Source organism: Protomyctophum bolini (assembly GCF_963924005.1).
Source record: "Protomyctophum bolini genome assembly, chromosome: 14".
Taxonomy (NCBI): Eukaryota; Metazoa; Chordata; class Actinopteri; order Myctophiformes; family Myctophidae; genus Protomyctophum; species Protomyctophum bolini.
Window position 1 is genome coordinate 32,707,284 of NC_137875.1, and position 14,866 is coordinate 32,722,149.

Here is a 14,866-nt window from a genome sequence, read left to right on the forward strand (position 1 = left end):
GAATCATGAAAAGTTGTTTGACATGTCACATGCTACTTAAAGTATGACGACATTTTGCCTTATATTGGTTGTCTATGGTGGGGTATACAAAAATAGCCATAACTTATTTTCGCGATATTTCCGGCTGAGCAGACTTCTCATTGTGGACTTTAATGACCAAGTGAATAGAAAAATCATGACATCACAGGTCCTATCAAAAATATTGTGCTGGCTCCCCCGGCTATTAACTATTCAATTATTCAAGTAGTGAACATAAAGTTAAACAACATCCAACACTATGAATACTACTTTATTGATAAATCTTAACTTAAGACTTACCATTGGAACACTGTACTTCGACAACTAATCCAATCAATCTCTCACGAAACGGTGCTTGCATGGCTTTCTCCATAAATCCTCAAATGTTTCAGGGGAACCGTAGACAAAAGAAAAATCGCCATTACAAAATACAAATTGTGTTTTTATGAGCGTACGCAGCCGAAAGTCCCTTTTCGTTCAACCGTTTCAATTACTCCATTATGGATTGTACTGGGCAAACAATCAGAAGCATGGACACAAAGGCAAGAGAGCAACAGTTATGGATAAAACAAATTTATGGTTGAGTTGGCCAACAACTTGTATGAAGCGAACACTCAATGGAAAATAAAATGGGATACAAGTGTACAAGTCCATGCACAATACATTGGAGATGTTGGTCCTAGTCTATGAACCAAGTAGAAAAGATAAAATCTGCACATCAGGTGAGCTCCCATTTGCCATGACTTATTATAGTGACTGAGTACTAAAGCTTCTGTTAAAGAGTCTCAATGTAACATGTATATAAGATTTGTAACAGGTCTGCTGTGTCACATGGTGCATATATACTGTATAAGCACTGATTCAAAAGAAGTCTGAGGAAGTAAGAGCCTTGGTGCTTTAAAAAAAAAAAAAATCTGTGGTGTGGATGTTATCTTTCTAATAGATGAGCTTTTTAATCCAGCACCATACCCATTCGGTCTAGCATGGTACTACTGATTGTTTGGCCATGAAAAATGGCAGTACATCATCACTATATTGTAAAATAAAATAAAAAATATCACAGATGCCTGCTATGAACCAGTCTGTTCTAAAAATAAAACCTCCATATATATATACTGTGTAGATGAACATTAGGGGGTACTGCTTTCTGTGTCAGCGGTCCAGTTTAGGTTTCTTGGCCTGTGGTTGAACCTCTGGGGCTGGGACGCTAACACCAGGAATCTAGAACAAAAAAAAAGAGAAGAAACAAGGTGAGCTCCAGTTAGTTTTACATGGTCTTTTTTTCCTAAGAAAGCCTGATATTGAGTGCAAATCGGTTCAAATCAAGTAAGAATTCCAGTAAGGTTTTGTTGGCCCTAAAAGTATGGGGTCGGGAGATTCAGTCAAAGGGGATCATGCCCCAGTCTGCGCCAACAGAAATATAGCAAATGATTAAGAATAAGTCACAGTAAGCCCTATTTTACACATTGACCCTTTTTAAGAAAGTATCACGCCATTAAAAATGAAAATACAGTATATCCGAGAAGCAACCATTATGGTTGAGTGTACCGTTCGTAAAAAGAATACAAATCATTATCTTGAGGAAGTAGGGCCAGAACCAATCTCTAAATAAATGTTGAACTTTGTAGTGACAGTGGGTTGAGCCAGCCCTGCCAGCATGTCCTTACCACAGGTTCAATCAGGGACATGCGGATCTTCTGGTGCTGAACGTTGGAGTCATCTAGACTGATCGTCACCTTCACCTTGTCAAAAATGTGGAAGATGTGCTGATCTACTGTCAGGGTAGGGACCTACAAGGAGACAAACACAGATGGGCCGTGAGCAGATCAGTACCCGCTACCAGCACATCTTCCATTCCTATCCTAGACTACAAATCTCAATAGAGGATATGTGCAATGCGCATGCATAAAGTGAATGGCACAGTGCATTTAACATTGTTACTGCAATCAGATAGGACTTTTCTGTTTGGTTGTACGGGCTGTCAAGGCCAGAACGTTTTTTTGCCACTCACTAGGTGTTTCCACATAACTTCTGGGTATGACGACGATGTCACGCACATATCCTCTATAGAGTAAGGTTTTAGTTATTGAAAAACAAACTAATGGCTACCAGTGCAAATTAACAATTGAATGTGACATTGTTATTTAGTAGGGGGGGGGGGGGGGGGTATAATACTGTACCTCTTCAACAAAAGTAAGTTTTGGGCCAGTCTTGTCCTTGCCATCAAAGAACACGGTTCCTTCCAGGCCAAACTTTGGGATGAGGACAATGATGGCGTTCTTCCTCACAAACAGGACATAGCCATCCTCGTTCAGGATGCCTCGGCTCTTAAAGAACAACTAGGAAACCAGAGCGTGCATTATGGTGAGTCTGGAGTTGTTGCTGAAGGCAGGCAGACCATACCTCAAAATAAACAAATTATTGATAGGGGGAAGACACGCAGCAAAGGTGGTCAGGGATTGGGATTCGAACCACTGTCAAGCTTTCATGCGCATTCTCACTTGTGTATGGAAGGCCACGGACGCCCTCTGTGCATACTGAGCCATCTTGTGTCTGTAGTTGAGGTTGTTGGAGAGGGCAGACTGCTTGTGTTTGTCCATCAGGTCTGGGTAGGTGCTGTCTGCTGCTATAGACACTGCCAGTAGACGATGGACTATAATATCTGAGTATCTACAAACGAAACAAGATGGGAGAGGGAGGAAGTGGGTGAATGGAGTGTAAAGGAGAAAGAGGGAAAAGGGGAGGGGAAGGATGGGGAAATCGTGGCAGGAGGCCGAGGGGAGGAGAGATTTGAATAGGAGGCCGTAGGGAAAGTAGAGAAATACCATTATTAACCACATTATACTTATTTGGGGGGAAATTATAAATAAAAAAATGTGTGTACCGACTCCCAACCAAAATGCTACCTTCTAATGGGTGAGGTGAAGTGTGTGTATATGGGAGAGGCCAGGCCGTAGTGGCGGAAGTCGCTGTCCATGCCCGAGCAGAAGTACACAGCTTGCATCATGCAGCGGGTGGCCAGGATGCGCAGCAGCGTGTTGAAATAAGGGAAACCGGCCACCGTGGACACATTCAGAGAGTCAGCCAGCGCCTTCGCCGAGTCTGTATGGATCTCCAGGCCCTGTGAGGAACACAAGTGTCAACCCGATCAGAACCACCACAGTCAACAATGAGTTTGTGTTTTCCAGCTGCTGCCTTTTTAAAAGCTTGACCATTGCCTGTTGAAAGAAAGGTGCTGCCAGCCGCTTTGTGATTATTAGGCCATAAGTATTATATATTGTAGTTGCCCAATCACGTTTATTTTAGATAATCGTAAGCAGGATTAGTTATATCTGCCCTGTTTTTTCACAAAGCATAAAATGCACACCGAAATCAAACTTTTCTGACTGTTCTGATGTCAAAAGCACAATTAAATTGTTAATCGCAATTATTTAATTTATTATAAATTCCATGATCGTGTGCAATCAGTTGTTTTGTGCATATGCTTTGTTGTCAATAAATATTGTAGACAGCGTAACGCAAAATGTATACTTTGTTGCGTGCGGTGTCATGTACTGTAGAACGTACATATTTGGTGCAACATGTTGTGCTAAGTAGTCAGTGTGACGTCACACCCAAGATAAAAGGCAGGCTTAGGCCTATATTGCCAGCATCAGGTAGGTCTTTTGAGGAATTGTGACATTACAAGCTAAGGTTTAAGATGGAGTCTGCAGAGCCAGCTTCCCGGAAACACTTCCACTGCCACTCCTGTGAGAAAGACATTAACCCCAGGCTCCCAGAACATATCTGTCCCTCGTGTGAATCGAGTTTCATAGAGGACGTAACGGGGCTTCACTCTCATCCAAGCAACTATGTGTGGGGACATGGAGAGCTAGACAATGTCTTAACACAGCTGTTTGAGCAGTTTGAGCCTGCCGGTCCTCCGCCAGCAGAAAAGGAAAATATCTCCTCTCTCCCGATAGTTAACATCTCTCAGGAACAAGCAGACGGCGAGACGGAGTGTCCGTTGTGTAAGGAGGACTTTGCGGTGGGCGAGGCAGTCAGACAGCTGCCTTGTAACCACGTCTTCCACTCAGACTGCATAGTGCCCTGGCTGGAAATGCATGACACCTGTCCTGTGTGCAGGAACACTTTGAAAAGAGAAGACAGCAGTCCGCCTCAATCAGAGTGCTCCCAATCCTGAACAACAGAAACCATCTAGGTTCCATTTTGATAGCCTGGAAACCAGACAAATCTAATCTACCATTGCAACGCAGTGATATTAGTCTGGCCATGCCAGGCTACCATTGGCCCCGAGTGTGTACAAATGGAACCAATGGACCAGCGTGATCTGGGGCACCCCAGGGACCCTTGAGGGGCGTTCAGGGGGTCGGTCCCCAGCTAAGTTGTTGATAGTCCAACCAAATGGACCTGTACAGATCTGTAATTCTGACGGGGGTTCATGGCTTGGTCCTTGAAATGAAAAGGTTTGAAAACCGCCTCATCCCCAAACAGTGCTCTGTGGGACATATACTTTCAGTCAAAACAAGGCGGGGTCTAATAACGGAATGGCTTCTTTGATGTCATAATATTGATTAGTTAGTCTTGCCCAAATATGGAATTGAGGATATACAGTACATAAATGGCTGGCTACAGACTGGCAATACCCCGGAGGGACATCACGTCTTTCTGATATTATGAATTCACAAAAAGCAAGACCGGGTATAACAACAGCAGGGCTTCATGTGGCCAGTCAATCTCTGACATGACACCACGTTAAGCAAGGTTTCAGCCTGAACCGACCACCATTGACTTCCATTGTTAAGTTGTATATATCTCAAAAAGAACAAAACTAACAAAGAGATCCTCTTCCAGATGGCCTTGTCTTCTATTAAGCATGTTTTGCCCTAATATGGAGTTCCACATGGCTCAAGCATGGCCTCCAAATGTCAACAAGGAAGCTATGCCGTTATTAGACTCCGTTTTGACCCCGAATTGACACATTCGATTCCCCCATGTGTATAGTCCCGGTCAATGCTAATGAGGTCTCCCTTGTGCTTGAGGCACTGTTGAACATGCAAACCCGCTTCCACTTTTGCGGCAGGGAATTTATCCCTGCCTAAGTTGAACACCAAACATCTTCCTTTAGAGTAAAGGACTGTGACCCAACGATCTGTGCGTACCTTGGATGCAGCGGCCTTGGTGAGGATGTCGTAATTTGACGGAGGCGGTGCAGGATGCTTCCTGAGCAGGGCGCACTCGGAGAATTCATCGTAGATTTTCTGGGCCACAGAAATATTGGCCAACAACATGAATTCTTCCACCATGGAGTTAGTCTCCCTGCCAACCAAGAGAAGAGATTTTTTTTAACATCATTGGTGAGATAAAAAATAAATTAGTTTTTTTTTTTTTAATTTGAACCACTTTTAACCTAGAAGTCCCTACTTCGAATATGTCTTTTTTTAAATTAAATTCTGTGCCAATGATGAGATTTCCCGAGAATCTCGCCTTTGTTCATATTGCCAAAGACGAGATTCTCATGTTACATCTCGTACTCGTTGCTACCGTCTGAATAACCCTCGTTTGCTAGGCAATCGGTAAACGAAAATGGTCCGTCAGTGAAAAAGTTCCCCGCCATTCACTTCAATGTTAACTGAAAATGTAAAACCCAGATTGAGTTTTTGATCAAAACAGCGATGTTCATGGCTCATAACTAAAGCGTTGCCTGTCGCGGTTCCAAAATGCATGCCTCGGGTAACTTATAAAAAGATCATGGGCTAAAATAGCCGAGACGGTTTTACTTCCGGTTCAGGGGTCGTGTATTTGTCTCATTCAAAATAAAAGCTCTACAGAAGTACATCTTACAAGCTATTTGTCGTACGATAAAGTATACTTGGCAAATTTGTGAGTAGTGTACTGTATGTGAGATAAGGAGAAATGTGAGTAGTGTACTGTATGTGAGATAAGGAGAAATATGAGTAGTGTACTGTATGTGAGATAAGGAGAAATGTGAGTAGTGTACTGTATGTGAGATAAGGACAAATGTGAGTAGTGTACTGTATGTGAGATAAGGAGAAATATGAGTAGTGTACTGTATGTGAGATAAGGAGAAATGTGAGTAGTGTACTGTATGTGAGATAAGGAGAAATATGAGTAGTGTACTGTATGTGAGATAAGGAGAAATGTGAGTAGTGTACTGTATGTGAGATAAGGAGAAATATGAGTAGTGTACTGTATGTGAGATAAGGAGAAATATGAGTAGTGTACTGTATGTGAGATAAGGAGAAATTAAACAAGGTTTGTGGCAGTTCAACAAGGATGCTGCAGCATGACTGTCCTGTCCACCTACATGAGCTCTTTGGTCTGGAGGTCAATGGGGTCGTGGGTTTCACTGTCCATGTGGAAACGGACCTCTACAGATGACAGGGTCAATGCACTGAAACAAAACAGAATCACAACACGTTGTCTTTGAATGTCACCGTGTGGAGTTCTCTCTAAACAACGACAAATGGATCTCTGTTCTACAGACCCTGCTTCTCATCAAAATATTGACTGTAGAGCAAGTTAAAGGTTACAGTAAATCTTAAAAATTGGATTCCCTCCTGGCAGTTGAGGCATTCTTTTATTAAGATAGTAATATATTTATTTTAATATATGATTAAAATATATATGAATATTTTAATATATGATTTAATATATTTATAGTGATCTACGTACAGTATATGAAAAAACTAATAGTCTGATTCCCCGTTCCAGAATGTGCCTTTGATACATTGTTTCTTGTTGCACTGGTTTGACTTGTAATATATTATAAGTTGTAGCCAATTTATGCGCTACGTTGTCACATTTCTATCTGTGGAAAACCAGACAATGTGCACATTTTTGCGCAGATGTATGTATAAGATTTACAGATATACATGCAACTTTAAGATCAAAATGTATATAAATAATAACTGCCTTTGTGAAGATATTAGAAGCATATTGCATTACTAAATCGACATGGTAGTGAAGGTTTCATCTTCCACCCAAACAAATTCAAACATTATTCGTATATGTCCTAATAAACTTCTCCAGAGTTCACTGGAGACCACCTTGTATATGGGGCAAGCTGTGTGTGCCGCGTGTGAAGCGTGTCCGAAATATGGAGCAAAGTCTTTAGGGTGGTGAATGTGATATGATTGGTTTTCCCAAAGCAGTGGGTGTGAATTTGTTGTGTTCAAGCCTCGCATTTATAAGTCCCCATGTGTATCAGTAGGTAGAGATCTCAGCTACCTTTTTGTGCAGTCTTAAGTCATTGTTGACAGTTAGCTTAACCGTCTGGGCACCTAGGCTGCCTGACGGCCTTTGCCACGTGTCACTCCCCATCTCTCTCCCCCTTTCCTGTCTGTCTACTGTTCACTGTCAATAAAGGCATAAAAAGCCCCAAAACAAATCTAAAAAAAAAAAAAAAAAATGTCTCACCCATTGTCAATCCTCTTCTGCTTGAGGATCTTGGACAGTTTGATGAGGCCTCGCAGGCTTTTAGTAATGTCATCATTCATGGTCCCATCGTCTATCCTCATCTGGGCTTCGGCGTAAGTCAGAGATGCCTGGACCACATCAGACGCGAATGGGAAAACATTCTTTATGAATATTCAATAGAAAAGCAAAGAATATCTCGGAACAATTAAATTCGTCACTACAGTTTTTGGCTTAGAAACTTAATGAAAGCTGGTTTGTAGAAGCACCTGCAGCAGTGTGTGCATGCGTGCGTGTGTGTGTGTGTGTGTGTGTGTGTATCATCTACCTTGGAGTTAATGACACTCTTTGTAAACCTGGTCTTCAGAATTTCAGAATTCTGGTTCATCTCCCAGATACAGGAGAAGGACAGTCTGGGGAGAAGTGAGAGAATCTTTTTCATTCAAAGAACATTTAACATTGAGGGGTCTGTACAACTAAACTATTATCTGTGTGTGTGTGTGTGTGTGTGTGTGTGTGTGTGTGTGTGTGTGTGAGACTGTGCATGCATAGAGTCCTCACCTCTCCACATTGGAGCGTAGAGAACACAGATTGGAGCTGAGTAACTCAGGAACCATGTCTATTCTCTGGTGGACACAGCAAACACACACAATCATCACAAAATAATCATACACTTAAAAACCACTGACTGAGATATCATATTCTCATAATTCATTACTCAGACTTTCTAGTCTGCTCTGAAGAAGGATACTGCCAAAACGCGTCAGCGTTCTCAAATAAATATGAGAAATTCCATCTGAGCGGATCTTGCAGGCTTGTCAGAGTGCCGCTTTTTCCATTCAGTTGGTTTATGAGTTCAGTTATTTTCAAAGCTGAGCACCCACTGCCTTAAACAAAGGGCAGTTTTCAGAGGAAGCGCACCTGTTTTTTCTTTCTTTATATGATATATGTTTCTCCTCACCCTGCCACATAGGTAAACAGTGGTCCCTCGATTGGCAGCCTCTTTGTCCATTGCGTTGCCTGGTCTGATGAAGTGACTGACGTCAGCAATGTGGACCCCAACCTACAGCAAGCAAGGGTGGACACGCTGTCAAAAAACTCATGTGAAATGCAAAGGCATTATTCATGTATGCCAGATGAGTATGCATTACCACAGTTCAATGTGGCTGCTCTTCTATGAGCGTGTGTGTGTGTGTGTGTGTGTGTGTGTGTGTGTGTGTGTGTGTGTAGTCTGTACACACCTCCAGGTTTCCGTTGTCCAGCGTCCTACAATGTAGGGCGTCATCTATGTCTGTACATCCTGGAGGGTCCACACTGCACACCGTCAGGTGCCTCAGGTCCTCTCTCACAGCCATGTCCTGCCCCACACACACACACACACACACACACACACAGTGAGCACCACACAAGTGAACGTCAGCAGCACCATTATTCGTATAGGAACCATCCTGTTACCTCTGGCGTGATGTTCCAAGGCATTGTGGGGAGGAAGCTAAGCACGGCCTGGGAGAAGGCCTGGTGTGGGACATCATGCTCCAGCAACAGCACCTCTGTCTCCGTCTCCTTGTCCCCGGCGCAGCCCAGACTACGTACAAAATGACCCTGAGAGCGGGGACGAGAAAGCGGTTCACAAGTCGGCTTGCAACATATCAGACCATCTCTATGGGATACATTTAAGTCGCTGCGTGTTTGCATTAGATGTTCACTAGTTCCTGCCCCCGTTATGCGGCATCAATGTATATTTACATTGGGGTATCTGGAGTTTTTAGGCCAGCCATCGATGGCCACCATGATCCTTTGGCCTACAAGTGCGGCAGCTTGACGCGTCTCAATGCGGATCCTGGGGATACGGCGGTCTGCTGGCGTGAAAAGGTGCCGTGTTGACTAAAAATGAAGAGAAGCAAAGTAAGAAGGTGACATAACAGGTTTGTTTACATTTTCCATTAACTATTTGAGCTCCTGCAAAAGGCTAGTGATTTAAGAGTTAATTTTGGTTACATCTTTACACAGTTAAATTTACACCAAAAATGTTACAGTGTGATACTACAAGGATATGCACTGTGCAGTACATTCTAGTATGTGAATTTGAATGTGTTAAGGAGCCTAGTTACCTCTTTGATAAGGGAGACATTGAGCATGCCACAGAACGGTCTCCAGTTCCTCTTAATGATTCCAACCACCTTGCCTGTGGGCTTCTTGGCTACTTCAGGCACTATGCACTTCAGCTGCACCAAAACAAACGCAGGAACAGAAAGGACATCAATACAATGGGCTGGAAAGAGGAGAGACATCTGCCTTTCAAGACAGTAACAATCAAACAGAATCAAACATTTGAGTGACAAACAGCAGACATAGAAGCTCACAGCGCATCACGGATGCGTCGCGTTGAGAACTTGTAGGATTGCGACGTGCGCTTGTTGTGGCCTTGTGCAACGGTGCATAGATGAGCCATGACTCACCGGCTTCTCCTCTCCATCCTCCCCGGCGGCGTCATCGTCGTCCTTGGCGCTGCCCTCGTCCTGCAGCACCACAGAGGAGGGCGCCACCCACTGCTCTCTGGGCAACAACTGCACAGCAACCACATCCTGGTACACCGCTCTGTTTAGGTTCTGAAGGCCCTGCAGGAGAACCTGGTTGAGAGAAGGAAGAATACAAATAACAAGTAGAATAATATTAACCCATTTTGACCTGGGAACGATTCTGCAAATGTCTTCTAAATCCTGACTGTTTTCTTGAAAAAGCTATGTCAGTCGTTCTCAAACACTTTCATGTCACTTTTCACGATTCTTCAAAAATAGCTATTTTTCAATAGCTAAAGCATTACATAATGCAACACCAAAAGGGGTTCCCGCCCAAAATGGGTTAATAACAAAGAAAAGAAACTTCAATTATTTAGATATTTTCCTCCTTTTTAGTAATTCTGTCCATTTCCAATAGCTCTCGACTCCCTGCTGACCTCTAATGGCTGGTTTGTTAGGGAGAGTGCTGAGCCCGTCTCCTCTGATACTGTACAGTACGTGGCTTCTGTTCACCTGCCAGTGAGGAGTTTCACCGGGAGGCCATACTGCATTCAGAGATACATGCTATACGCTCTGTGTATGGCTGTGGGATTCCAGAAGGTAGCATACCCGTTTCCTGTTTTTTCCACACGGCTTTGTTTGGCTTGGCAGAAGATTTGAGTCAGGAATACATACAAAAACTATGTTAATGTATCATATGTTTCCGGTTCAAATCTTCTACTGAACAAAGGCAAAATGAACAGTTAATGGTATATTTAACAACCTTCTGGAAACCTGGGGGCTACAATTATTTATGCAAAGAGCCTATTCTTCTCAGTTCAGTTCTCCACCGAACAGAGCAGGCGCCCTGACTAACCTAGGAGTTGTTAGTACAAAAGAGACTGGTTTACCTCTGTTCCATCCAAGTACCCTAATAATGATTATTAAATTACTTAAGTTTTTACATTTTCCTGGACGTTAAATATTGTAGGGCCATCAAGGGATTAGACTCAATGAGTGACATGCAGGAATACTAGTCAGTGTTAGTATTCTATAGGACTTTCATTTAACTTCCATTTAGTCACCCATAACCTAGCCTGGAGTTGTGGCGACAAAACAGTTTTAAGGTCATCCGCACCAATGCAACTCCTTGCAACCGCCATTGGTGATTCTGGTTGTGAGTAGTTGCATGTTGCAAGGAGTTGCATGGTGAATCGTTGGTGCTGTTTGGGCTTAACTCCACCATTACATACTTATATTTCACCCATTCTTAAGAAGATCTGGGGTACACCCCCCCCCCCCCCCCCCAAACACACACACACACACACACACACACACCTCAGTGCTGTCCTCCCCCTCTCCTTGGATGAAGACACTGGCCTCCAGGTAGTTATCCCTGCTGGCCCTGAATGTGCCCTGGAGGTACGTGCCACTCTTGATGCCAGCTTGGATCCTGGAGAGAGGCACATGCTCTGGGAACAACACTTTGCTGCTCCCGATCTCATTCTGAACACATGGAAGAGGGGAAGACAGGTGGGTGGATAAAGGGAGAAAAGCAAAAATGAGGGAGTGAGCCTACAGTATAAAGCTTATATAACTCAAATGTTCTGTTAATGACTTTCAACCCGCCATCCCTAATTTCGATTAGGGATGTATGATGTATTAGGGATGTAGAGAGTATGTTAGTGTTCGATGTTGCAACACTTGAAATGTAAATGGTAATATCGTATATATATAGCAATATTTGACATAAATACTGGGATATGAAATGTTGTCCATATCATACAGCCCTGGTTAATACAATGAACAGCAAAGCAGCATTGTGACAATTAACCTTTTCATCGTTGGTTAACGCCAGTCGATCCACCAGCTCGGGGTTGGCTATCAGACTCTTGATATACTCCTCACCTGGGAGAGCAAACGTTACAGTTGACAAAGTACTTAGAGGAAGTCAGTATTACAATACAGTGTAAGAACAATTGTACTAACAAATGTAAACAAAACAACTCAACAACAGTCTAATTAAAGTTCCCCCTTGACTCACAGGACATTTTTCTTAAAATATGTTTGTTTAAAAGCTGTTTAGGTGTACTTGCAGGCATTTCCACAATGCTAAACTTTCTACATTCTTTTACAATAAATGAACAGTGCTACATAGAATTTCTTCTTCTTCTAAGAGATGACATGCTGCGTCTATAAAACTGGTTATACACTGGGGGACGACCTACATGTGTAGGCTAGAAGGCCAGCCTCCACTGCCTTCTCCTTGTTTGCTCGGTCGTTGGTGATGAGGACCACCCTGAGCCCATCCTCCTCTGTCTCGGTGGTCTTCAGGTGCTGGCTGTACCATTTGGTTGCCACGCGGATGGCACGGTCGTTGCGGTCATTGGCGCTCTCCCCCGGTTCACGCTCAATGAATGTATCTCTGGGAGAATGGGGAAATATTTAAGGTAAAAAAAGAGTAAATGATGACAGTGGAGATAAAGTACTGACAAGCACACTTAAAGCGGCACTATGAAACTTTTGATGAATACATTTTAATGTTGTCCAATATGCATGGTAGTGTATGTTGATACAATATAACTACAAACAATTGGGGCAGTTGTATTTGTTGGTCCTCCCTCTCTTCCAGAGAGATATTTAGATCTGGTGTCTAGGTGAGACATGACCCAATCCTGTTGCTGGTTTGACACAATTTTTTATCTGAAGGTCAAGAAAGGATTACATATATTCCAGACTAATATCTATGCAGTGATATTAGTCTGACCATGCCGGGCTAAGGAGGCCAGGGTTCATATCTGGGGTAGAACAGGAAAGTTACATAGCGCAGATTTGTGTCTGTCTAGTACTTGCAGACATGTCTGTATCATGTTAAATTAGTCTAGCTTCCTTTAGGGTTAATTTGAAAAGATAGACTATTTAAGTTCGTTTTCATTTGTCAAAGAAAACCCCCATTGATTTATTCTACCTGTGGTGTTCGTTGGTAAACGTATAGACGTGTTTCTCTTCATCATGGATGATATCCTTTAGGCGTTTATAGACTGGCGGGCTGCGATGGCGGACCTCCTGGAGCACAATCTGTAGGATGATGATGTTACGAATCAGAGGGTCCTCCAGCACGTCGATCTACAAGGGACAGGGAGCAGATGGGTTGATAAGATAATACAGCAATATCATCAAGGAAGGCTATGGTTCATTGCACACTTAACACAGCAAAATCCTCAGGGTTAAATCATGTGTTAATTTGTCTATATAAATTAACCACTAAAGCCCCATTTTATACTTTGTCGTACAGTGGTGTTAAGAGAGTTAAAATAGCAGTCTCACTGCCGTGGATATAAATTACAGACTCACCACCGTGGATATTGTCTTTTTTATGTCTGAAAATGTTCTCCTATAAAGCCAGGTTGTACGTGGTTAACAACGAGGATGTTGCTGCAACAATGCACAAATTATTATCACGGATGATGGACTTATATAACCTCCTGTCCTGAACAAAACATTCTCACATTGGTTGAATTACACAGAATGTAGTCAGAAATTAAATGAAAAGACAACACATATAAATGCTGTGTTCTAGCTCAGTGGTTCTCAACCTGACATTGAGTGAAGTGACAATTTAAGGACGTTTAAGACTTTTTTAATACCTAAAAAAAGAAGACTATAACTGCAACAAACAATACTCGTCAAACATTGGCCAAATTGTAAAATAATATAAGAAAGAGGCAATCGTTTTTACAATATTTATCTGTGGAACAAAATGCAATCTGGGTACCCATTGACAAAACAAAGGAAAAACAGCGCCACAGTCTGTCTTGAGAGACTAAACAAAATGTAATGCCTCTTATCGTTACAAAATTCAAGACACTGAACTTGCAGATCTGCCATCCAAATGCATTATATGATTAAATGGGCCTATAATTCAATTCAATTCAATTCAAACGTGTGTGTGCGTGTGCGTGTGCGTGTGTGTGTGTGTGTGAGACGCAACTTGGCCTGTTGTAGCGCAACCATGAGTCTAATTTGAAAACTGTCAAGTGGCATTTCTTCCTCAGCCTATAGTGGGATACACTGATGATAATCATCATGGATTCATGGCACTCATGTTTCTGGACCAGACTCGCTGTAAGAACTAAGCACTGGACCAGGGCTACCCAGGAGCCGCCCCAGTTCAAATATGATCATTTTGGAGAGTCGCGCGACGCGCCCAGAAAAGGTTTGAGAACCACAGCCACTGTCTAAACACGACACTCTCGAGAGTTTAATTCATTACCTGATGCAACACTACGTTAGTGTCTGGAAGCAGATAGTGTGGGAAGGAACACAGGTTGCTCTCAATGCACGCATCTCTCTGAGTCTGCAGCACTGTGGACTCTTGTTTACATTCCGTGCAAACTTCACTTCCGCACCAAATATCATCTCTCAGGTAATGTTCTCTTACTATCTTCATCACCCCGCCCGACCGGGTCTTCTTCACGAACGTTCTAGATTTCAGCATGATGCTAATAAAGTATCAAAATAAGTATTTTTATGTTTTTTTCCCACCAAACATTCGATGAACAGCATCCACAGAAGCAACTCGCTCGAAAACCCCATGTGTTATCTGGTCTGGTGGGATAACAATACGACTTTCCCAGAGTTTTTATTATAGAGACATAAAACGTCAAATGCAAGGTCTGACACCAGTGTCTCTACTGTATAATTAATATCGGCCTTGGAGTGACGTTCAAAGAAATAAAACTACAAACATACGCGTACAAAATGTTATATAAGAACTATATTTTGAACTCTGAAATAGAGTTTTGTTGGCCATCTACCTACCACGTGTTCACTGAAAACACAACAGAGGAACGAGAAGGAGGACCAAAGACGTTAGTGTAGTTCTCCCCCTATCAGTAAGGAGTGGTATTACA

General features: G+C 42.6%; 1 protein-coding gene across 1 annotated transcript; it reads right to left on the reverse strand.

Moving 5' to 3' along the window:
- Window positions 1-575: 575 nt before the first annotated feature.
- dis3 (DIS3 exosome endoribonuclease and 3'-5' exoribonuclease) lies at window positions 576-14,626 on the reverse strand. The gene is made up of 21 exons (XM_080781583.1): window positions 14,227-14,626; window positions 12,922-13,079; window positions 12,182-12,378; window positions 11,788-11,861; window positions 11,292-11,459; window positions 9,915-10,085; window positions 9,567-9,680; window positions 9,202-9,339; window positions 8,911-9,057; window positions 8,697-8,813; window positions 8,417-8,518; window positions 8,017-8,081; window positions 7,784-7,868; window positions 7,459-7,586; window positions 6,347-6,433; window positions 5,181-5,337; window positions 2,925-3,139; window positions 2,520-2,688; window positions 2,199-2,357; window positions 1,686-1,808; window positions 576-1,239 (listed from the first exon to the last, which is right to left on the reverse strand). The coding sequence occupies exons 1-21, from the start codon at window positions 14,449-14,451 to the stop codon at window positions 1,171-1,173; spliced, it is 2,868 nt and encodes a 955-aa protein (XP_080637709.1). The 5' UTR covers window positions 14,452-14,626; the 3' UTR covers window positions 576-1,170.
- Between the last annotated feature and the right edge of the window lie 240 nt (window positions 14,627-14,866).